General features: G+C 38.0%; 2 protein-coding genes across 2 annotated transcripts in view; both read right to left on the bottom strand.

Annotated features, from left to right (window-relative positions):
• Positions 1-24,132, bottom strand: part of CHM (CHM Rab escort protein) — a 188,365-nt gene that overhangs the window by 147,255 nt on the left and 16,978 nt on the right. The window contains exon 2 of the mRNA XM_012464454.2: positions 18,943-19,009. Within this exon, the coding sequence (XP_012319877.1) occupies positions 18,943-19,009 (67 nt within the window). The remainder of the gene's footprint in view (positions 1-18,942; positions 19,010-24,132) is intronic.
• On the bottom strand, positions 16,699-17,378 carry LOC135277511 (oocyte-secreted protein 4B-like). Its single transcript, XM_064383688.1, has 3 exons — positions 17,357-17,378; positions 17,238-17,258; positions 16,699-17,186 (listed from the first exon to the last, which is right to left on the bottom strand). Exons 1-3 carry the CDS (start codon positions 17,376-17,378, stop codon positions 16,699-16,701), a joined length of 531 nt encoding a protein of 176 aa, XP_064239758.1.

Below are 24,132 nucleotides of genomic sequence, written 5' to 3'. Positions count from 1 at the left end.
GTACTCAAACAAGGATGGGACACTCAAAAGGACACAGGAATCAAAAGGAAAGAACTCAGAGAAAGCAAAGCTAGAACAACTTGAGCAACAAAATAAACAATAGTATTGGATTATAACCAACAGAATAATATAAATATCCATGAGTCCATACTGATATAAATAAGTAAATAAATGGGGCAGAAGGCTCAGCTCCTCTTTACAGAATAATTGCTATAAATATACGAAGCTGAGAAAGGAAAAACTGAAAATCAGCATCGAAAATCACCACAGTGTATCTTGGAGAAGACGATCTGAGACTATTAACCACTAAATGCAAGGGGGTATCCTGGACCGGATCCTGGAACAGAATAACATTTTTGAAAACATTGGTGAACTTCAAATAAGGCCTGTAGTTAATAGTATTCTACCAATATACCAATATTAATTTCTGAGTTTATAATTATACTACGGATATATAAGATATTAGCATTAGGGAAAGTAAAATTAAGTATATACAAAAACTATCTGTACTAATTTCACAACTTTTCTGTAAGTCTAAACTTGGACCAATAAAAACTTTAATGTCTTCAATTTAATAAAATTTACATACCAGGCAGATGCTCCAGTGTTTATACTGTGGCTTTACATTCTACCATCACCCCACCAAGTGCCAGAATATGACTACAGTTTCTTAGAAACATGTTTCTAGCCCATTCGAAAGTAGAACTTAATTGAGGAATATCCAAAAATATAACGTAATGATGTTGTATTTTGTCTATAAATTACAATTAGTTTGAGTAATACAAATCATCAACAGCAGAGTTAGTGTGGTGTATTTCAAAGAATGCTGGAATAGGAACAAGATCTCAGTTTTGGCACCAGTCCTGCTATGACCTGTTCATTTGACACTGGGTTCACCTCAACTTTCTCATAAACAGATGACTCCCAATTGAACTACCATAAATTTATAAATCTATAGATGATCAGCAAGGGATCATTGCTTCCCTTGCACTAGGCAACTGTACTAGGCAATTGTAAATTACTACCAACAGCACAGTGGCTTGGCACATATAAATATTATTAAATTTTATTCATTTATCAAAGGTTTATTGAGGGATTGCTATATTCCAGGAACTCTTAGGCACCGAGAATATATAAATGTATAAGACACGATCCCTGATTTTTAAGAGTCTAATAGGGCAAACAGATCTATAAACAATAATACAGTACGAAAAATATCATATTACAAAAACTTGCATGGAACTTGAAAGCACAAAGAGAAAAATTGATACTACTGGGATTATCAAATAAGGCATCATTAGAAAGCAGTATTTTAAATAGGTCCTGAAGGAGGAGAAAGAATTGTTCACATACAATGGGGACCAGCATAAAAAAGGCATAAAGATATGAGAGAATATATATTCAGACAGCATGGTGCATGGTGTCATGCTACTGAGGCATGACTATAGGTGGAGGGGAAATTTTCCTTGAGAATTTATATGTAACTGTAAACTTGGAGCAGAAGTAAATATAGTACTCTAATTTATACTATTCACGTAAAACAGAAACCCTCAGTTCTAGAAATAAACATAAACATTGCTTTGGGCCAAGGTGGTAGACAGAATGCTCCCCAAAGAAGCTCAAGTCCTAATCTTCAGAAGCTATGAATATATTATCTTATGCGGCAAAAAAGATTTTGTTAATGCGATTAAGTATCTTGACATGGGAAGATTACCCTGGATTATCCAGGCAGGCCCTAATGTAATCACAAAGTTCCTTAAAATGGGGAGGTAAAAAATTCAACGGCAGAAGGAGATGGAATGAGAAGCTGAGTCTGAAGTGATACACTTTGAAGTTGGAGGAAGGGCCATAAGCCAAAGGATTCTGATGACCTCTAGAAACTGGAAAAGATAAGGAAACTGATTTTCCCCTGAAACTTCCAAAACTAATGCAGCACTGCCTACACCTTGACTTCATCCCCCTACAAGACTCATTTTGGATTTCTGACCTACAGAACTGTAAATAAGTCTGTATTGGTTTTGGCCACTGCAGTTGTGGTAATTCATTATAGCAGTAATAGGAAACTAAGACCACTGGTAATAGCAGTGGGTGATGAGGCAAAAGGAAAAGCAAAACCACTCAGTAGAAACACAGGGATCCCCCAGGCAAAGTGCCACTTAAGAGAAATTCAAAATTCAACATTTCAGGAGAAATAGGCAGGAAAAATACTGACCCTAAAGATGGAGAGAAAATAACAAATCATATTAAACACTCCAAAAATGTTATACATGAGGAACGTGAAAATCGACTGGTGGCCATTGAACAGGCCCCAGTGACAAAAAGCAAAAACTCCTTATCTGAGGAATTTAAAGGGACGAAAGTCTACCTGCTGACCATCAAACAGGCCATCTGGAGGCTCAACTCCTTATCTAGGGAATTTAGAAGTAATTAAACTTCCCTGGTATATAAAGTTGACATCTGATTCCAGCCCTCTTTCAACTTCTATAAGTAACTAAAATTTCTATACATCTCTGGAATGCCATGTTGAAACTCATTTTACAACACTAAGCTCCCACTTTTAGGTCCATAAATATCCCTAAGGAAAAACCACCAGGGGAACGCCCAGTCCTCTGCTTGAGGCACCCCACTGGAACCTTTTTGCAGAGTTCTTCCTTACTAATAAACTTTCCTTTTTCAAACCTATACTGCTGTTGGCAAATTCTTTTTACCAACCCACGGGTCAACCACTTCCCAGTGCTGGGGCTCTGATACCTCAGCTGACAATATAATCGAAATATGTGAAAGAGCCTATCGTTGGCGGCAGGGGGCAAAGGAAGGCCTAGGCAGATAGGGGTAGGTCCCCAGAGAAACCCCACCTCCAAGCCGAAAAACAGTTTAAAGCCTGAAAGCCCAAGGTACAACTCAAATCCACAGACCAGATTGAAAATCTGTCTTCCCGTTTGGCGTGTTTTCCTCTGACTGATCCCCATCCTTCACCTATTTTACTTATATCTACCCTTTCCAAATTGCTTTTCTACACTGCTATGCCCAACTTTGAGTGGTGCCTTCCCTTTAGTCTTTCTTTGCATACTCAGAAAGCAATAAGCATGCACTCCCCTACTGTGAGCCCATAAAAAGCCCTGGACGCACCCACACTGGCACCCGGAGTCCCCTCTCCTGTGAGAACTGTTCCATCACTCAATAAAATTCTTCTCTGCCCATCCTCACTCTTCTAACTGTCAGCATATACCCGTTCTTCCTGAACACGGGAAAAGAGCTTGGGAGCCTCCAAACTCGAGTACAATCTACAACACAGGTAGGCTTGAGTGGGCAGGTCACCTCCAGCAGAAGGCCCAGGCCCACGCAAGCCCCAGGCAGTGGGGGTGTTGCCGGCTGTGGAGGTCCATGGTTGGCAAAATGGCCAAGAAAAATCCTGCGTCGCTATAAAACAAGTATGCTTTACATGTTTTAAAACAATGAAATAGCCTGGGCATGGTGGCTCATGCCCAATCCCAGCAATTTAGGAGGCCCAGGCAGGCGAATAACGAGGTCAAGAGATGGAGACCATCCTGGCCAACATGGTGAAACCCCGTCTCTAGTAAAAATACAAAAATTAGCCGGGCGTGGTGGCACATGCCTGTAATCCCAGCTACTCGGAAGCTGAGGCAGGAGAATCCCTTGAACCTGGGAGGTAGAGATTGCAGTGAGCCGAGATAGCGACTGCACTGCAGCCTGGCGAAAGAGTGAGACTCCATCTCTTAAGAAAAAAATGGGCCAAGCGCGGTGGCTCACGCCTGTAATCCCAGCACTTTGGGAGGCTGAGGCGGGCGGATCACCTGAGGTTGGGAGTTCGAGACCAGCCTGACCAACATGGAGAAACCCTGTCTCTACTAAAAATACAAAATTAGCCAGGCGTAGTGGCACATGCCTGTAGTCCCAGCTACTCAGGAGGCTGAGGCAGGAGAATCGCTTGAACCTAGGAGGTAGAGGTTGCAGTGAGCCCAGATTGCACCACTGCACTGCAGCCTGGGCAACAAAAGCGAAACCCTGTCTCAAAAAAAAAAAAAAAGAAAAAAACAATGAAATAAATTGGAACACAAAGAACATGACAGCTTTAAAAAATATAACCAAACAGAACTTCTAAAAGTGAAAGCTATTGAGATAAAAATGATAGCTAAGTTAAAGAGAAAATGAGACACATCTGAAGGGAGAAGTTAAGCATCTTTTTATAAAGGGCCAGACAGTAAATATTTTAGGTGTTGCAGACCACACAGCCTCTGTTGCAGCTACTTAACACTGCCTTTGTAGTATGAAACATACCATAGTTAATGTGTAAATATGCATTCCAGTAAAGTTTTACTTACAAAACCAAGTGACCAATCAGCGGGCCATAGTTTGCAAACTCAAAACTAGAAGATAAAGCTGAGGAAATTACTTAGAATACAGCACCAAAAGTAAAAAGATGCCAGGTGTGGTGGCTCACACCTGTAATCCCACCACTTCAGGAGGCCAAGGCAGGACGATTACATGAGGTCAGGAGTCCCCAAGACCAGCCTGAACAACATGGAGAAACCTCATCTCTACTAAAAATACAAAAAATAATTAGCCAGGCATTGTGGTGCATGCCTGTAATACCAGCTACTCGGGAGGCTGAGGGAGGATAATTGCTACAACCCGGGAGGCGGAGGTTGCAGTGAGCTGAGATCGAGCCATCACACTCCAGCCTGTGCAAGAAGAGCAGAACTCCACCTCAGAAAAAAAAAGTAAAAAGAGAAGAAATGGGAAATAGATGTTATAAGGAATAAAAGACAGAATGAGAAGATCCAATATATTTCTAAGAATTTCCAAAAGGAAGAATAAGAGACTGAAAAAAATCTGAGAATTTTCCTACCAATAAAAGGCATAAAACATTTGATTTCAAGAGGCAAAACAAGTCCCGAGCAGGATATATAAAAACAAAGCCCAAACCTACACAGATAAGAGCAAGACTGCCTAACTATAAACACAAACAAGAAAATGTTAAACTTATCAGAAGGAAAAGAGAATTTCTATAAAAGAATGACAGACTAACAGCAGACTTCTCAAAAGCAACAAAAGAAGCCAGAGGACAAAGTGCTGATGGAAAACACTATGAATTACAGAACCAACTAAAGTGTAATTTGAGATTGAGGTGAAATCAAGACACTGACAGGCAAAGACAGAGTGTACCACCAACAGACTCAGGGTGAAAGAACTTTAGGAAGCAGGACATTGGTGCCAGAATGAAGAGTAAGCAAAGGAGCTGGTACATAAAGGCAAATCTTTACAAGCATTGACTTACAAAACAAAACGTAGTAACAATAATAATTAAAAGAGGTATAAACAATGGAACAGAACAGAGGCCTGAGAAGTAACACCACACAGCTACAACCATCCGATCTTTGACAAACCTGACAAAAACAAGCAATGGGGAAAGGATTCCCTGTTTAATAAATGGTGTTGGGAAAACTGGCTAGCCATGAGCAGAAAGCTGAAACTGGACCCCTTCCTTACACCTTATGCAAAAATTAACTCCAGATGCAGTAAAGATTTAAACATAAGACCTAACACCATTAAAAATCTTACAAGAAATCCTAGGCAATACCATTCAGGACATAGGCATAGGGAAGGACTTCATGACTAAAACACCAAAACAGTGGCAACAAAAGCCAAAACAGACAAATGGGATCTAATTAAACTTAAGAGCTTCTGCATAGCAAAAGAAAGAATCATTACAGTGAACCGCAACCAACAGAATGGGAAAAAATTTTTGCAAGCTACCCATCTGACAAAGGGCTAATATCCAGCATCTACAAAGAACTAAAGCAAATTTATAAGAAAAAAACAACCCCATCCAAAAGTGGGCGAAGGATATGAACAGACACTTTTCAAAAGAAGACATTTATTTATGTGGCCAACAAACATATGAAAAATGCTCATCATCACTGGCCATTAGAGAAATGCAAATCAAAACCACATTAAGAAACCATCTCAGGCCAGTTAGAACGGTGAGCATTAAAAAATCTGGAGACAACAGATGCTGGAGAGGATGTGGAGAAATAGGAACACTTTTACACTGTTGGTGGGAGTGTAAATTAGTTCAACCACTGTGGAAGACAGTGTGGAGATTCCTCAAGGATCTAGAAAGAGAAATAACATTTGACCCAGTTATCCTATTACTGGATATATGCCCAAAGGATTATAAATCATTCTATTATAAAGACACATGCACATGTATGTTCACTGCGGCACTGTTTACAATAGCAAAGACCTGGAACCAACACAAATGTCCATTGATGATACACTGGACAAGGAAAATGTGGCACATATACACCATGGAATACTATGCAGCCATAAAAAAGAATGAGTTCATGTCCTTTGTAGGGACATGGATGAATCTGGAAACCATCATTCTCAACAAACTGACACAAGAACAGAAAACCAAACATCACATGTTCTCACTCATAGGCGAGTGCTGAACAATGAGAACACATGGTCACAGGAAAAGGAACATCACACGCTGGGGTCTGTTGGGGAGAGGGAGCTAGGGGAGGGATAGTGGGGGCTGAGGAGGATGGGGAGCAATAACATTGGGAGAAATGCCTGATGTAAATGACGGGGGGGATGGAGGCGGCAAACCACCATGGTATGTGTATACCTATGTAACAATCCTGCAAGATCTGCACATGTACCCCAGAACTTAAAGTATAATTTAAAAAAAAAAGGTATAAAGTCAAAGCATCACCAAAATGCTACCTAACAAAAAACATGAGGGCATGAGGGGATGGTCCTTGTATTGCTTGAGAAAACACTTTGATTAGCTTAGAAGTTTGATTTCAATATGTACATGAAAAAGTTAAGGTTTTTTTATTATTATTCTAAAGGAACAGAAATTTCTTCATATAACACTCTGATATGGTTTGGCTGTGTCCCCACCCAAATCTCATCTGGAATTCTCATGTGTTGTGGGAGGGACCCAGTGAGAGGTAATTGAATCATGGGGGCAGATTTTACCCATGCTGTACTTCTGATTGTGAATAAGTCTCTCAAGATCTGATGGTTTTATCAGGGGTTTCCCCTTTTGCATCTTCCTTATTTTCTCTTGCTGCTGCCACATAAGAAGTGGCTTTCACTTCCCACCATGATTTTGAGGCTCCCCAGCCACATGGAACTGTAATTCCAATTAAACATCTTTTTCTTCCCAGTCTTGGGTATGACTTTATCAGCAGCATGAAAAGACTAACACAGGAAATTGTTACCAGTAGAGTGGGGCGTTGCTGAAAGATACTCGAAAATGTGGAAGTGACTTTGGAACAGGGTAACAGGTAGAGGTTGGAACCGTTTGGAGGTCTCAGAAGAAGACAGGAAAATGTGGGAAAGTTTGGAACTTCTTAGACACTTGTTAATGACTGATCAAAAGCCTGATAGTGATATGGACAATAAGGTCCAGTTTGAGGTAGTCTCAGATCGAGGGAGATGAGGAACTTGGGAACTGAAACAAAAGTGACTCGTTATGTTTTAGCAAAGAGACTGATGGCGTTTTGCCCATGCCCTAGAGATTTGTGGAACTCTGAACTTGAGAGATATGATTTAGTGTATCTGGTGGAAGAAACTTCTAAACAGCAGAGCATTCAAGAGGTGACTTGGGTCCTGTTAAAGACATTCAGTTTTATATGGAAAGCAGAGCATAAAAGTTCAGAAAATTTGCAGCCTGACAATGTGATAGGGGAAAAAAAAAATCTGAGGAGAAATTCAAACCAGCTGCAGAAATTTGCATAAGTAACAAGGAAGGGAATGTTAATCCCCAAGATGATGGAGAAAATGTCTCCAAAACACTTCAGAAGTCTTCACAGCAGCCCCTCCCATCACAGGCCTGCAGGCCTAGGAGAAAATGGTTTCTTGGGATCCCCTTGCTGTATGCAGCCTAGGGGCTTCGTGCCCTGTGTCCCAGCAGCTCCAGCCGTGGCTGAAAGGGGCCAATGTAGAGCTCAGGCCGTGGCTTCAGAGGGTGCAAGCCTAAAGTCTTGGCAGCTTCCAAATGGTAATGAGCCTGTGACTGCACAGAAGTCGAAAATCAGGGTTTGGGAACCTCCGCCTAGATTTCAGAGGATGTATGGAAACTCCTGGATATCCAGGAAAAAGTTTTCTGCAGGGGCAGAGTGCTCATGGAGAACCTCTGCTAGGGCAGTGCAGAAAAGAAATGTAGGGTCAGAGCCCCCACACAGAGTCCCTACCAGGGTACTGCCGAGTGGAGCTGTGAGAAGAGGGCCACAGTCCTCCAGATCCCATAATGGTAGATCCAAGGACAGCTTGCACCATCATTCACCTGGAAAAGCTGCAGAAACTCAATGCCAGGTCATAAAATCAGCCAGGAGGGAAACTGAACCCTGCAGAGTAACAGGGATGGAGCTGCCCAAGACCACAGGAACTTACTTCTTGCATCAGCATGACCTGGATGTGAGACATGGAGTTAAAGGAGATCATTTTGGAGCTTTAAAATTTGACTGCCCCACTGGATTTTGAACTTCCATGGGCCCTATAACCATTTTGCTATGGCCCATTTCTGCCATTTGGAATGGCTTTATTTACCCAATACCTGTACCCCCATTGTATCTAGGAAGTAACTAGCTTACTTTTGATTTTACAGGCTCATAGGTAGAAAAGACTTGCCTTGTTCCAGATGAGACTTTGGACTGTGGACTTTTGGGTTAATGCTGAAATGAGTTAAGACTCTGGGAGGCTGCTGGGAATGCATGATTGCTTTTGAAACACAAGGACATGAGGTTTGGAGGTGCCGGGGTTGGAATGATACGGTTTGGCTCTGTGTCTCCACTCAAATCTCATCTTCAATTGTACTACCGTAATTCCTACATGTTGTGGAAGGGACCCAGTGGGAGATAATTTGAATCACAGGGATGGTTTCCACCATACTGTTCTTGTGGTAGTGAATTAGTCTCACAAGATCTGATGGTTTTATCAGGGGTTTGCACTTTTGCATCTTCCTCATTTTCTCTTGCTGCTGCCACATAAGAAGTGCCTTTCACCTCGTGCCAGGATTCTGAAGCCTCCCCAACCATGTGGAACTGTAAGTCCAATTAAACTTCTTTTTCTCCCAGTCTCAGGTATGTCTTTATCAGCAGTGTGAAAACAGACTAATATAACAAGAAAACCTAATCTCATTATACTAACATTATAAAAAACAGTCTTTAAAGAAAACAGCAGGCCGGGCTCAGTGACACACGCCTGTAATCCCAGCACTTTGGGAGGTCAAGGTGGGCAAATTACCTGAGGTCAGGAGTTCAAGACCAGCCTGACCAACATGGAGAAACCCTGTCTCTACTAAAAAGACAAAATTAGCCGGGTGTGGTGGTGCGTGCCTGTACTCCCAGCTACTCATGAGGCTGAGGCAGAAGAATCGCTTGAACGCAGGAGGCAGAAGAATCGCTTGAACGCAGGAGGCAGAAGTTGTGGTGAGCCGAGATCGCACCACCGCACTCCAGCCTGGGCAACAAGAGTGAAACTCCATCTCAAAAGTAAAAAAGCTATGAAAAAGCTGGAAAAAAGAAAAAATCTAGGCAAATGGAGTCATTCACAAGGATATCACAATTCTAAACCTGTATGCCCCTATACTCAGAATATATAAAGCAAAAATTGGAATTGCACGAGAAATAAGAATTCCACAGTCAGGATAGGAGATTTTAATATACTCCTCAACTAATAGATAACATAAGTTTCAAACAATAACATTAACAAATTTGATCTAACATACAGCACTGCATATCCAACAATTAGAGAAAGCACATTAAGCCACATGGAGCCATACACTTCCAAACCATGAAGCATTTCTAAAAAATACCAAATAGTTGATATCATGCAGAGTCCATTCTCGGACAATAGTGTAATTAATTAGAAACCAATTATCAAGAAAAACTAAAGTTTAAAAATGTATTTGGTTAGAAGACATAAAGAATTCAAAACCTAAGAGTAAAACAAACAATTCAATCAGAAAATAATCAAAATACATGAAGACATTTTATCAGAAAAGATATACAGATGGCAAATAAGCACATGAAAAATGCCATTAAGAAAATGTGAATTAAAATAATGAGATATCACTACACACCTAGCAGGATTACCAAAAATACAAAAAAAGGTGACAACACCAAATTCTGGCAAAGATGCAGAGGAATTGGATCACTCACATATTGTTAATGGGAAGTAGTATAAAAACGCTGGAAATAGTTTGGCAATTTCTTAAAAAGCTAAATATAGAATTACCATACAACTCAACAATTGTACTCCTGGAAATTTATTCTAGAGAAATAAAAACTTATGTTCACACACACCAAAAAAAACTATACAAATGTTCACATAGCAATTTTATCTGTAATATCCAAAAAATAGAATCAGCCCAGATGCCCTTCAACAGAGGAATGCTTATACAAACTGTGATACATACATAATATGAAATACCACTTGGCCATAAAAATAAACGAGCTACTGATACATTCAACACCCTGGATGAATCTCCGGAGAATTGGACTGAGTGAAAAAAGCCAATGCCAGAAGTTTACATACTGTACAGTTCCATACATGAAATGACAAAATAATACAGATGAAAAACAGACTAGTGGTCACTGGGGTTAGGAACAGAAGCCAGGGGAGTGGCAGAGGAGGGAGGTAGATATGGTTATGAAAAGGCAACATGAGGGATCCTTGGTGTTAACTGCTCAGTGTCTTATAATTTTTTCTACACCAAATCTAACATACACATTATAAATACTTACATATTTTTCTGCAACTTACTTCTCTGGAGAACACATAAAAGGTAACAGTAGCTTCTGGGAGGTGGGACAGGGGACACAGAGGGTGGTACAGGCAGGAAGAGGAGGCACACTAGAACTTTTTTACTGTATTTTGTATCATTTGCATGTTCTGCCATGAGTGTTGGAATTTAAAAGTCAATAAAGATGTTGAAATTTAAAAATATATTAAGAAATTTAAAAACAGAATCTCTAAATAACTAATAGAGCAAAGGAGAAATCATAACGGCTATTAGAAAATACACAGAACACATGGGAGAAAGCTAATGTGGTCCTTACAGGAAACCATACTGTCATGAATGATTATATTAAGTACAAAAGAAGGCTAAAAATAAAGAGCTAAGAATTTAATTCAAAAAGTTAGAAAAAGCACAAGAGGGATTCCAAGCCAAAGAAGGAAATAAAAGTACATATCAAAGATAAAACTGAAGGAGTCAACAAAGCAAAACATGGTTCTTTGAAAAGACTAATAAAACAAACAAATATCTGGCAAGAAAGATCAAGGAAAAAGAAACAGAATGTCCATCATCGATAGACTGGATAAAGAAAATGTGGCACATATACACCATGGAATACTACGCAGCCATAAAAACATGATGAGTTCGTGTCCTTTATAGAGACATGGATGAATCTGGAAACCATCATTCTCAGCAAACTGACACAAGAACAGAAAATCAAACACCACATGTTATCACTTATAGGCGAGTGTTGAACAATTAGAACACGTGGACACAGGGAGGGGAGCATCACACACTGCAGTCAGTAGCAGGGGCTGGGGAGGGACAGCAAGGGGTGGGGAGGATAATGAGGGGAGAAATACCACATATAGGTGATGCGGGGTTGTACCTATGCAACAATCCTGCATAATCTGCACATGTACCCCAGAACCTAAAGTACAATAAAAAATAAATAAATAAATAAAAATAAAATCTAAAAAAAAAAAAGAAACAGAAAAGAGGCACAAATAACATTAACAATGAAAAAAAGTGCAGAGGCTGGTCCAAGTGCAGTGGTATTTACAACTAATTGATCATAATCGGTTATAGATTTGTTTGTTCCTTGTCCTTTTCATCTCCCACTGCTTCACTTGACTAGCCTAAAAAAAAAAATGAATGCATAATTACAGCAATAGCACAGTATAGCAAGCAAGAAAGAGAATCTTAAGTGATGCAGTTAGAAATGAGGGAAAGGTGGCTGGGCCCAGTGGCTCATGCCTGTAATCCCAGTACTTTGGGAGGCCAAGGAGGGTGGGTCACAAGGCCAGGAGTTCAAGACCAGCCTAGCCAATATGGTGAAACCCTGTCTCTATTAAAAATACAAAAATTAGCGGGGCATGGTGGCACGTGCCTGTAGTCCCAGCTACTTGGGAGGCTGAGGCAGGAGAATCACTTGAACCCTGGAGGCAGAGGTTGCAGTAAGCCAAGATCGCACCACTGCACTCTAGCCTGGCTGACAGAGAGAGACTCTGTCAAAAAGAGGAGAAGGGACGGGAGGAGGAGGAGAGGGGAAGGGCGGGGAGAGGAGGAGAGGGGGAGGGGAAGGGAGAGGAGAAAGGGGAGGGGAGGTGAGAAAGGGGAGAGGAGGGGAGAGGAGAGGAGAGGGAGAGAAATTGGGGAAAGGCCAAAAATGGGGGCAGTAGTGGAAACAGAAAGATCTTATAGGAGGTTATCAGAGTAGTCCAATGGCAATGATGGTAGAATGAACTAAGGGGAAGCGTGGAGACAGAGAAAACAGATTTGTGTTGTTTTTGGAAGTAGAGTTGACAGGATATGCTGAAGCATTAAATATGGGTTTGGAGGAAAGACAGAATGAGATTAAAGATAATTATTAAAGACAAAGTCAGTACTTCCAACCTCAGCATACAAGATCCTCACAATATGATTCCGGTTTAATTCTTCTAATTTCAACTCTCATGAATTCAATTCACTTGGCTTACCTTCCGGTCCTACCAAAATTCCCACCACTCATCTAGCATCTCATGCTCTTTCAGTATGTTTTCTGTTTCTGAAATGTTCCAATTCCTCATTAAACCCCACATCATCTTTCAAGACTCAGCTGAAATGTCACCTCTGTGAAGCTTTCCACAAATCTTACAGGCATAATTAGTCGCTCCTTTAATCTGGCTTTCCCACTATTCTTATCTACTAGTAGCAGTAGTAGTAGTAGTACCTGTTAAGCATCTCAAATCAAAAAATCTGAAATCTGAAATGCTTCAAAATCTGAAACTTTTTGAGTGCCAACATGATGCTCAAAAGAGATGCTCCTGGGAGCATTTCAGATTTTCAGATTAGAGACACTCAGCTAGTGTACTGCAAATATTACAAAATATATATATATATATGCACATATATATAGCAAATATTACAAAATACATATATATTGCAAATATTACTCTATATTTGTGTGTGTGTGTATGTGTGTGTGTGTGTATATATATATATATATTTCAGATATATGTATCTCTGAAATCTGAAACACTTCTGGTCCCAAGCATTTCAGATAACGGCTATTCACCTGTAGCATTAGAAGCAGTAGATGCTAATATTACTGAGGGCTTACTATGAAGCACTATTATAAATCCATTACATAGGTTAGTTGATTTAATCTCATTGACAACCTTAGATATTAAATATTATTCTGCCCTTTCTTCTTTCGCTAACATTGGTACCAATATTATGTCATTTTTTTTTTTTGAGACAGTCTTGCTCTGTTGCCAGGTGCCAGGCTGGAGTGCAGGTGCGATCTCAGCTCACTGTAACCTCCGCCTCCCGGGTTCAAGCAATTCTCCTGCCTCAGCCTCCCAAGTAGCTGGGACTACAGGTGCACGCTGTCACGCCCAGCTAATTTTTGTATTTTTAGTAGAGACGGGGTTTCACCATGTTGGCCAGGATGGTCTCAATCTCTTGACCTTGTGATCCACCCACCTCGGCCTCCCAAAGTGCTGGGATTACAGGCATTATGTCATTTTTATAAAAAAACTAAAGTATAGAAAGATTAAATAACTTGCCAAAGGTTACACACCCAGTTAAGTGGAGAAACCAAGATCTGAACACAGGCATTCTGGCTTAAAAGCCCACATACAACTTCCCAATAAAGCCAAAGCATAGGAAGTTGGTGGGAATGTAAAACAGTATAGCCACTGTGGAAAACAGTAAAAAATTAAGAGTGGAATCACTATATGGTCCAGCAATCCCACTTTTATTTATCCAAAAAAATAGAAATCAGGATCTTGAAAAAATATTTGCACAGCCATGTTCATAGCAGCATTATTCACAACAGCCAAGAAGTGGAAGCAGCTCAAACATCTATCAATAGATGAATAAACAAAATGTGGCATACACATACAGTGGGATATTATCTAGGCCTAGAAAGGAAGGAAATCCTGTAGTATGCAACAAAATGGATAAGCCTTAAGGACATTGTGCTAAGTGAAATAAGCGAGTCACAAAAAAAGACAAATATAGTACTGTATAAGTACACTTATATGATGAGGCATCCATAGTAGTCAAAGTCATAAACAGAAAGTGGAGTGGTGGTTGCTAGTGGCTGGAAGAACAGTACAGAATAGGGAGTTATTGCTGAATGGGTACAGAGTTTCAGTTCTGCAATATCAAAAGAGCTCTGGAGATCTGTTGCACAATAATGTGAACATACTTAATGCTACTGAACTCTATGCTTAAAAACGGTTATGATGGTCAATTTTACATGTTTAAACAACAATTTTTTAAAAATTATTTTTAGAAGAGCAAAGAAAGGCATGTCCACAGAACACAGATATATGGTATGATTTTACATGTAAAGCAGATAAGACAGAGCTAAGGAAGTAGACTGAACCTGATGAAGAGTCTTAAATGCTAAAATGAATATTAAATGAGAAAATATTTAATCCTGGCCCACAGCAGGAAAATATTCTATAATGTTCCTTTCCTTCAGAGTTTCTCCTCTATGGGTAGAAGTAGGACTTCCCTGAGGAGGTGGTAAGCTAAACATCGAAAGATAAATAGAAGTTAGCCAGACTGAGGGGTAGAGACAGGCAATCCAGACTGAGGGGATACCTTATGCAAATTCCAGACGAAGTAAAGACTACAGTATATTCAGCTACTGCCAATTTCAGCACTTCTGGTATCTACACCTAAAGACTGAAGTAGCAACAGAGGAGGCTGGAGGTATAAGCAAGGCCACATTATAGAGGGTACTGCATGACACGCAGAAAATTTGGACTTTTTCCTATAAGCCAGTTATATCTAAACTGACCCAGACCCACTCATTTCAACCAGAGCAGCTCTACTTTCATCATTTTAAGTTGTTTCAGTGTCCACATTAAGTCTCTTTTTAAACTTGGAAAATCACTAACATAGGCAGAAGAGAGACACGGAAGGATTTCATACAGCAGAGTGATGTGACTGGCTACAGTGTGATAAACGAACTAGAGTTCTGGAGATAAAATCAGAAGGTTATGAGCTTACCGAGCTGAGAAATGACAAAGGTCTGACCTAGGGAAATGACAGTGAGATAAAGAAAAGGTGATATGGAGAGCTATTAAAGTTAGGGCATGTAGGTGAAATTATGTTTCCAAAGTATGTATCACAGTACCTAGAATAGCTCTATAAATGTTTTCTATTGTTATCAAAATCATCTGAAGAAATCTGGAGGATAAAGAAAAAAAATCAACAGAAGTTTCCAAGCATCTTAAGTTAAGCAAATGGGTAGACGATATTATCATTCCAAAAGACTGGGAGCAGGATGCTGTTTTTTTGGGTTCTGTGCATTCTAAGGTGAGAACGGGGAGGATGAATTCAGTATTAGCCATGTTAAGGTGCCTGTGGAACATCTAAATGAAAATGTCAGATGATAGGGTATATGAAACTGGGGCTCAGAACAGATTCAGATCAGGAGAGATCAACAATATGCAGACAACCATTACCCCATGATAATGGTGCCAGAGAAGCCCCCAAATCTAAGCTTAACATCTGGAAGAATCAATACCTAGATGTATCTAAGCTTTCAAAAGCCACCAAGTCTGAGGATGTACAACAGAAAAGTTCTGTCACTTTGAAATGCCATTTTTATCATACAATAATGTTTTAAGACAACCATATTATCGCGCTTTTCTAATTGATTCACTGCTTGTCAAAGTAAGATCTAGGTTCTTATATTTTTAATTAAACTTTATTTTTGGAATATGACTAAATCCGATTTGATTTATAAAATAGTCTTCATTCTGGGAAGACCTCAGGTTATGGAATAAGAAAACACAAAATAGGCCAGGTACAGTAGCTCATGCCTATAATCCCAGCATTTTGGGAGAATCCCTTGAGGCCAGGAGTTCAAGACCAGCCTGGGTAACATAGTGAGATTCCATCTCTACAAAAAATGCTCAAAGTTAGCTGAGTGCAATGGCATGCACCTGTAACCTGGGAGGTTAGGAGTTTGAGACCAGCCTGGACAACATAGTGAAATCCCATCTCTACTAAAAATACAAAAATTAGCTGTGTATGGTGGTGCCTAGTTACCCAGGTGGCTGAGGCAGGAGGATAACTTGAGCCCAGGAGTTCGAGGTTACAGTGAGTTATCATCATGCCACTGTACTACAGTCTGGTCAGACACTGTGTCAAAAAAAGAAAAAAAAGAAACATATTGTTTGTTTGTTTTTTTGGGCAAGCTTTATTAGGTATGAACTTGATTTCACAGAGTTAGAATGGCCATTTCACTTAAAATTAACCCATTAAAAAGTGTAAATATCATGGTATAGATACGTTATCCAAAACTCCAAAAGGTAGTGAAACTAATAACAGATATTGGTACTCATCTTTGGAAAGATACAACAGTGTTGATGAAACTGGTTCTCAGACAAATATGTACCACTTGCTCCCACGCTTTAGGGAGGAAAGGGTATTATAACACAGGCATTATTGATGCACTGACTCGTGGATATTTGCTCCTTATTAACACTGTTAAAATTAGGCTCCCATATTTTATTTTGTGCGGGAGCTAGTGGCTCTTGTCCTTTTGTTTTTTGAGGGGTATTTTTCAAGTTGTTGGCATTAAACCCATTTATTTCAAATTGTATCACAGATGGGAATTTAAGCCTCTTCACAAAGCAAACCACTGGAAATTCACAGGTAGTATGCAACATTGGTCTGTAACTGATCTCTGATAATATGGCAACATTTCTTTGGAACATCATTTTCTTGATCCCACAAGAAGTGACAGGATAAGAAAACTCATAGTTAAACGACAACAGTTTTGTTACAGGACAGTTATCTCCCAGGTGTATGTTGCCAATTCTAATTTCCAAGTTGTTATCAAAAAGGTTTATTTTCATTCTGACTAACAACCAATCATCAGAACACACTGCAGTTATTGCTAGGTTGGGTCCAGAATTCCAAAACAATAAAGAAAAGAGGAAAGACCCGCCTAAGAGCACAGAGGTCTTCACTGCTCCAGACACCAAGACACAACATAGGGGACACACACAAAGTATATATGAAACTAAAATTACACATATGCTAGAAAGGTAAAGTTAGAAAAATTACTTAACATCTCTATGCCCCACATTCCCCATTTGTCAAATTGGGATAACACCACCTACCTTACCGGGTTGTGATGAAAATTAAGTTACAAAACATATGTACAGAAACTAATGTGGTGGATAGCATATAGTGCAAGCTCAACGAATAATAACTTTTACTATCATTCTACCTTTGAGAAACAAGAAGCAAGTATTTTATTTTTAATTTTAAGTTAAACAAGGTCATCAAAAATATATGTGAATTAATATTTTAAAGCATAATGTCTCAGTACCTGGGCTTTCAAGGTAGCAGATTTTCTTTCTTTCTTTCTTTTTTTTTTTGTTTTTGGAGATGGAGTCTTTCTCTGTTGCCCAGGTGGGAGTGGAGCAATATCGGCCCACTGCAACCTCCACCTCCGGTCCAAGTTCAAGCAATTCTCCTCCCTCAGCCCCCCAAGCAGCTGGGATTATAAGCATGAACCACCACGCCCAGCTAATTTTGGTATTTTTAGTAGAGATGGGGTTTCACCATGTTGTCCATGCTGATCTCAAACTCCTAATCTCCTGATCTCAAGTTATCTGCTGGCCTCAGCCTCGCAAAGTGCTGGGATTACAGGCATGAGCCACCACACCCCGCCCAAGGTAGCAGATTTTCTGACATGCAAATCCAGGATATTTCGAAAAGATTGAATTGAGAGATTAACGCCTGCAGTTGTGCATACAATAGTGAAATAGCACAAGTGAATTACAAAGGCAGGACTTGTATAAAAACTGAATCCAATTTAGAAATTCCATCCAGTTGCTCCCAAATCTTAGCTATTGTAACTGAGGAGCTAATACGAGTTCAAAATGAATTTAGAAAGGGTTAAAAGAAGATTAACTCATGCTACTTTTTGGATTCCTACATATTTACAATGGGATAATATATAGGAAGACACTATAAACTATGACAAATCTAATAAAGTACAGAGATATAACAGTCAAAAGCACTAAACAGAAAAGTGGGACATTAGGGGTTTGTTTTGTGGGGATGAGGAAGAGATTTAATCTATGCTTTATCTTAAACTTGAGTTTTCCATCAGCCTCCTTTTTAATCACCACATTTAAGGAAAAAAGGAAAAAACATAATTGTAGATATTATTCCCAGTTAAGATTTTCTAAGTTTAAATTTTAATGAAGTTTAAGAAAACAATACCCAAAATCTATTGGCTGATTTGCACAACCATCGAAAACGAAGCCTAAAATACAATAGCATATATAGGCTGTATATACCCAAACACATATGTTAAGAAATGGGGCAGGCATGAGGTTGCCAAGCCTCTTGGAGAATTCCTTGCTATTTTAAACAAAATCACTCATGAGAAAAATAAAATGATGCATTTGGTTTATTCTCAAAGGAAACATACTATTTCACAGAATAGTAAAACTTGTATGCTATATATTTCACATATTAGTGGTTAAAATTAAACAATTCCAATTCTTTTCTAACTTAAGTTTATATATGATATATACATACATCTATAAATGTACAGACATACGTGTGTTTATGTAAATTTTTATCTTGCATAGAGATATTTAGGAAGTATTAAATGCTATCATTGATAAACTTACGAATCAACATGCAGAACTCTCTGGCCACTTCTTGAACAGGCAGCTGCAATGATGGATTCAGGCAAACCTATAAAAACACACATCTGTATCATTTAGAATGTAGAAATATACACATTTTACATAAAATGTTCAATTCATGCCATTGCTGTATAGAATAGTTTTACCAGAGACCCATCCTTGCTTGTATTCAGAATTATAAAGTTTATATTAATTATACTGTAAGATGTTTCTTAAACATATACCGCTCATACTGAAAATTTTATTATGGGAAGATATATTTAAAGCAGTTCTACTTTAATTTGGCAAGAAGGAAAAAGAAAAAATAATTTTTAAAAGTACTTATATTCTTTTTGTATGTAAATTACTATCAATGAGCAATTATAAATATTATATATTGTCCAGTTAATAACCATGTTCACACACTAGCTCATCTGAGTCTCCCAACTGCACTGAGAGATAACCATCTGCATATGCATTTTAGAGAAGAACCTTTTAAATTCATATGTATTTTAGAAAAGAAAAAAGAAAAAAGACACAAATATCTTAACTTTCTGTCCAATGCTTAAAAAAAAATAAAAAAGAAGTTCTAGAGTTGAAATTTAAACCCAGATCTAACTCCAAAGCCACAATGCCACTCAGGGGTCATACATTTTTTATCTTAAGAAATATGTCAGCTAGTTTAGAAAGGGGTCACTTACTAAGATACCTTATTTTGCTTTTTGACTAATATAGCAGTATGAAAACAAAACATTACTGCTTTGGAATCAAACTTAATCATACCATAAAGCTGATTATCATAAAAGGATATATATATATTACTACCAGTACCAACAAAAAATTAAAAATGGCCAAAGATAATAAAGCTTTTATGATTTTACAAAATCAAGTTTTCTGTTATATTTGACAGTTAATATACCCTGGAAGTTCCAGACTCTTCCGTAACTTTTGGAAATATGATCAACCATGTTGACAGAAGCTAGTACTGTTTATATTAGTTATAAAAATAAAGCATGCTTTAAAAGTTTAGTGCAATTCTATAGTGCTACTACTAACTTCCATCACCACGATGAAACAGCCCGATCCTCTCGCGTTTTTACCTAGTGGAATAAAACAGCACCAGTCTGTTGGCAAGGGTGTAAGCTACACACTACGCATCAATGATTTCAAGAAAAAGGAACATCATCTTCTGTATATAAAAAGCAATATGCATATAGAAACAATTGATATAGTCAATCTCTAGCTAAAAACCGTACTAAACACAAGCTCCAGCCTGCCTTCCCAGAGGAATTAGTTTTCCAGTGTTGAACACTTTGTGGGTATATAATTCTTGGTTCGAAAAACAAGAAGTTCTAACAAATGTACTGAAAATAACCATTAAATATCAATCATTGAAAATGAGCCATCATAAAGTTCCAATCTTAACTTTAGATATAATTCAAGTAAACAAAATAATTATTTTGGAGTAGAGGGAAATAGGAGAAAGTTTTAAATTGCTAAATGTAGTTTTTAAGTTAAAATTCTTAATCAAATCTTAAGACCATCTGAACCTTTTGCTACACTTAAAGAAATAACTTTCCTTTTTAGTGAAATGCAGTCCTTATGGTACTTTAAAAGCTGATAAGCAGCTTAGTTAAAAGGATAATGGCAAATAAACACTCAGGAAGCAGATTAGGATGTTAAAGATTAATGTTCTTATGTGTAATCATGACAACATTAGTAACAATGCCACCAAATATTAGTATAGGGTTTTATCCTTCACACTGTATTATCACATACATCATCTTATTCATTCCTCATTATAATCCTGGGAGGCACGCAGCATTATCTACGTGAGCAAACAGGTTAAGAAAGGTTAAATAACTTGCCAAGTCACTTGACTTCTCTGAGCCTTTGTTTTTTCATCTATCAATGAGACTATCATGATCTACCTCATAGGATTCAGTTCTGTTGTTAGCAAGGGTACTTGCCCTATGAACACTATCTGTTCTTATTATCCTTCAGAACGGTATTTTAGAAGGCTTATATTTCCATCTAACACTACCCCAAACATATGCCTACTTTCACCAGATGCCAGCTTCAATGGTGAACAATAATAAAATTAATCGCCTCCATCTGGCCCAAAATAACTGTTACTTGGGGTAGGCAGTTAATGCATATGGTTATGTCCATGGCTGTGATCAACAATGTCAGAAGTCAAGTCTCTGGTATTAAAGCAAAGCCAAGAATGGATTTCAATACTGAACATGATTTGAGTCCAAATGACATAAAGCCAAAATGACTATCATTTGTGTTTTTCCTCAATACTTTAATCCAACCATAAGTTTGTGAAATTCATAAGTTGTTCTAATGTTAAATGGCAAGGGCCTATTATCTTCATGCTTAGAATGACTAAAATAGCAAACCAATAATATAGTAAACAATGTCTTCTTAACCAAGATTTCATATTTCTTCCCACCCATTCAATAAACAGAATTTCCGGATACAGGAGGCATGTAATAGATTCCCTATAAATATTTGCTGAAGAAAAGAAAAAGAGAAGGGAAAATGGGGAAGAGGGAGAGGAAGGGAGAGAAACAAACTGAGCTAGGTAGTGAGAGATTGCCTTATATCGATCCTCAGCCTGTTAGTGTTCAGAGTCTATACAACAAGAATTTAAAGAGATTAAAATAATAAGTTTATTTAAAACTGTCATAGAAACACAATTGAAAAAAATACTCCCTCTGTACAGGGAGTCATGAAAAGCTCCAAAGAACAGGAGAAATTAGCTGGGTCTTTCAGGGTCTCTAACAACCCTGAGGAGTACAGAAGACAGAAAAAGGGAAGTGGAAGGGATCATTCCTGGCAAAGTTAAAGGAAGGAAGAACCAAACAGTGATGTTTAAAAAAAAAAAAAAAAGTCTTCGGATTGGCCTACTTCACTTAGCATAAAGTTTTCAAGGGTTATCCATGTTACAGCATGGATCAGTACTTCATTACTGTTTTTTTATATATAACCAAGTAATATTCCCTTATATGGATATACCACGTCTCCATCCATTCTTCTGTCAATGGATATTTAAGGCTGTTTCACATCTTACTCATGGTGAACACTGCTGCAACAAACATAAAGCTAGTCACAGAAGGACAAATGCATGATTCCACCACCTATATGAAGTATCTAAAATAGGCAAATTTACAGAATCAGAAAGTGAAATGGTGGTTCCCATGGGTTTGGGGGAGAGCGGAATACGGAGTTGCTAATCAACTGACATAAAGTATCAGTCATAAAAGACGAATAATTTCTAGAGAACTGCTCTACAACATTGTACCTATAGTAAACAGCACTGTATTATACGCTTAAAAATTTGTTAAGAGCAGAGATCTCATGTCAAGTGTTCTTACCAACATGAAACAAAATTTAAAAAAATTTCCAAGCGGTTGAAGCCAAATTAGAGTATCTGAACTTGAACCTCTAAGCAATAGGGAGACTTGAAAGTACTTTAGCCAGATCATGGTCAAATCAGGGTTTCAAAAAAAAATAAAAACTGTAGTCACAGCATGGAGGATAACCCTGTATAAAACTGGAGCTTTATGCTTCAGGGTTTTTAAAAATTATTTACGAAAAATCAACATACTTAAAACTTTTTGGTCATATTGCTAATTTGGTAAAATAATAAAATGACTGCTTATTTTGTTTAAATTACTATTTCTAAGTGCATACTTAAAAGTTTTTGATCTTACTGCTAATTTAGTAAAAGAATGATTTGTTCAAATTAATATTTCTAAGCTCAATTTTATTAGCACTTAAACTCTTGATTAATTTCAAAATAACACCTGTTCAATGCTTAAAAAAGTGAACAACTACTCAAATTCACACAATATATTTGTGAGGCATTTATATGAAACATGTATGTGCTTATTTTGAACAATACAGTCTCTCCCATGAGGAAAAGCCAGACATGAGCTAGAAACAGATAACCTAGATTAGGGTCAAATAATACAGCATTCCACTGGAAACACTCTGTAAAATGTGTAAGCACAAATATACAAGTACAATCTTTTCAACTGTAAGATGAGGATAATAATACATCTCATATGGGTGCAGGGAGGAACAGGTACAAAACAATAACAAACACTACACATAGTGGCTCTTGGCATGTCACTGACATTCAATAAAAGTTACTTCTCTTCCCTCCTCTTCCTACCCTTTCAAAAAGATTAGTTATTTGAAGGAAAAAAAAAGCTATCACTTGTTTACTATTTGCTTAAGTTACCTTCAAAGATCTAGCAACTTAAAATCATTTTTAAAAAAGTCCAATAACCTTTTCTTTATGTAAACTATAGAGGTTCATCAGATATTTAGTATCATTTAGGCATTTCACATTATTAAACATAATTATTAAATTCATTAGAAAGGCTGTACCAAAGAACTTGCTCTGCCACAGTATTATAAGCAAGCATGTAAAATTCTGACGCAAGACAACAACTTTGGCAAGTCATTTTTATTAAACACAGGTAAATATTAGGTATTAAATTAGCATTTCATAACAGTTGTAGTAGGGGAAACCAAGGTTTCCTCCATCATGCCTTTCACAGTTGAGGTTCTGTTATAGAGGCGGCAACTAGAAAAAAAAAATAGACGTTTATGGGATGTTATACCATCATACACTAACATTTATGGTACCAGCTTTCTGCAATTTTCTAAAAACCTGGCCAGATAAAATAGAGATGTTTCATCATCAAATGAAAGAGCTACGCTAAAATCAGGACCCAAGAATATCACCTACAATATTTTACAGGGATAAAATCATTATTCATTCATTTTCCAAATCCCCCTTTAATCCAAATTCTTAATGTCAACTCTCATCATATACAACTATAAAATTTAGGTTAGTTCCCCATGATATATTCTTAAAATGTATTAGTATCTGGGATTGATTTTTCCTAACACTATGCTTACACAAGATAAACATAAAATAAAGTACTTACACCACTCACAGCATATCGAACAATAAATAATAGATTCACCTGACAGGACTTTGATGACCTGGCAAAGCCCAAGTACTTTCAGCTCAAATCATATGAAACCATAAATCACTCTTTATTTTATAGAACATTTCAAAATGGATTCCTGCTTTCTACCTGGAAAGTCATTCCATGTGTTATTTATAATCAGTGAAGACCAGAATGGAAAGAAAATTACATAGACCTA

The sequence above is a fragment of the Aotus nancymaae genome, unplaced genomic scaffold, assembly GCF_030222135.1.
Source record: "Aotus nancymaae isolate 86718 unplaced genomic scaffold, 86718_ANA_hifiasm-v0.15.2.pri h1tg000004l, whole genome shotgun sequence".
Classification (NCBI taxonomy): Eukaryota; Metazoa; Chordata; class Mammalia; order Primates; family Aotidae; genus Aotus; species Aotus nancymaae.
The sequence above is the reverse complement of the archived record's forward strand: the minus strand, read 5'-3'. Positions and strand labels throughout refer to the sequence as shown.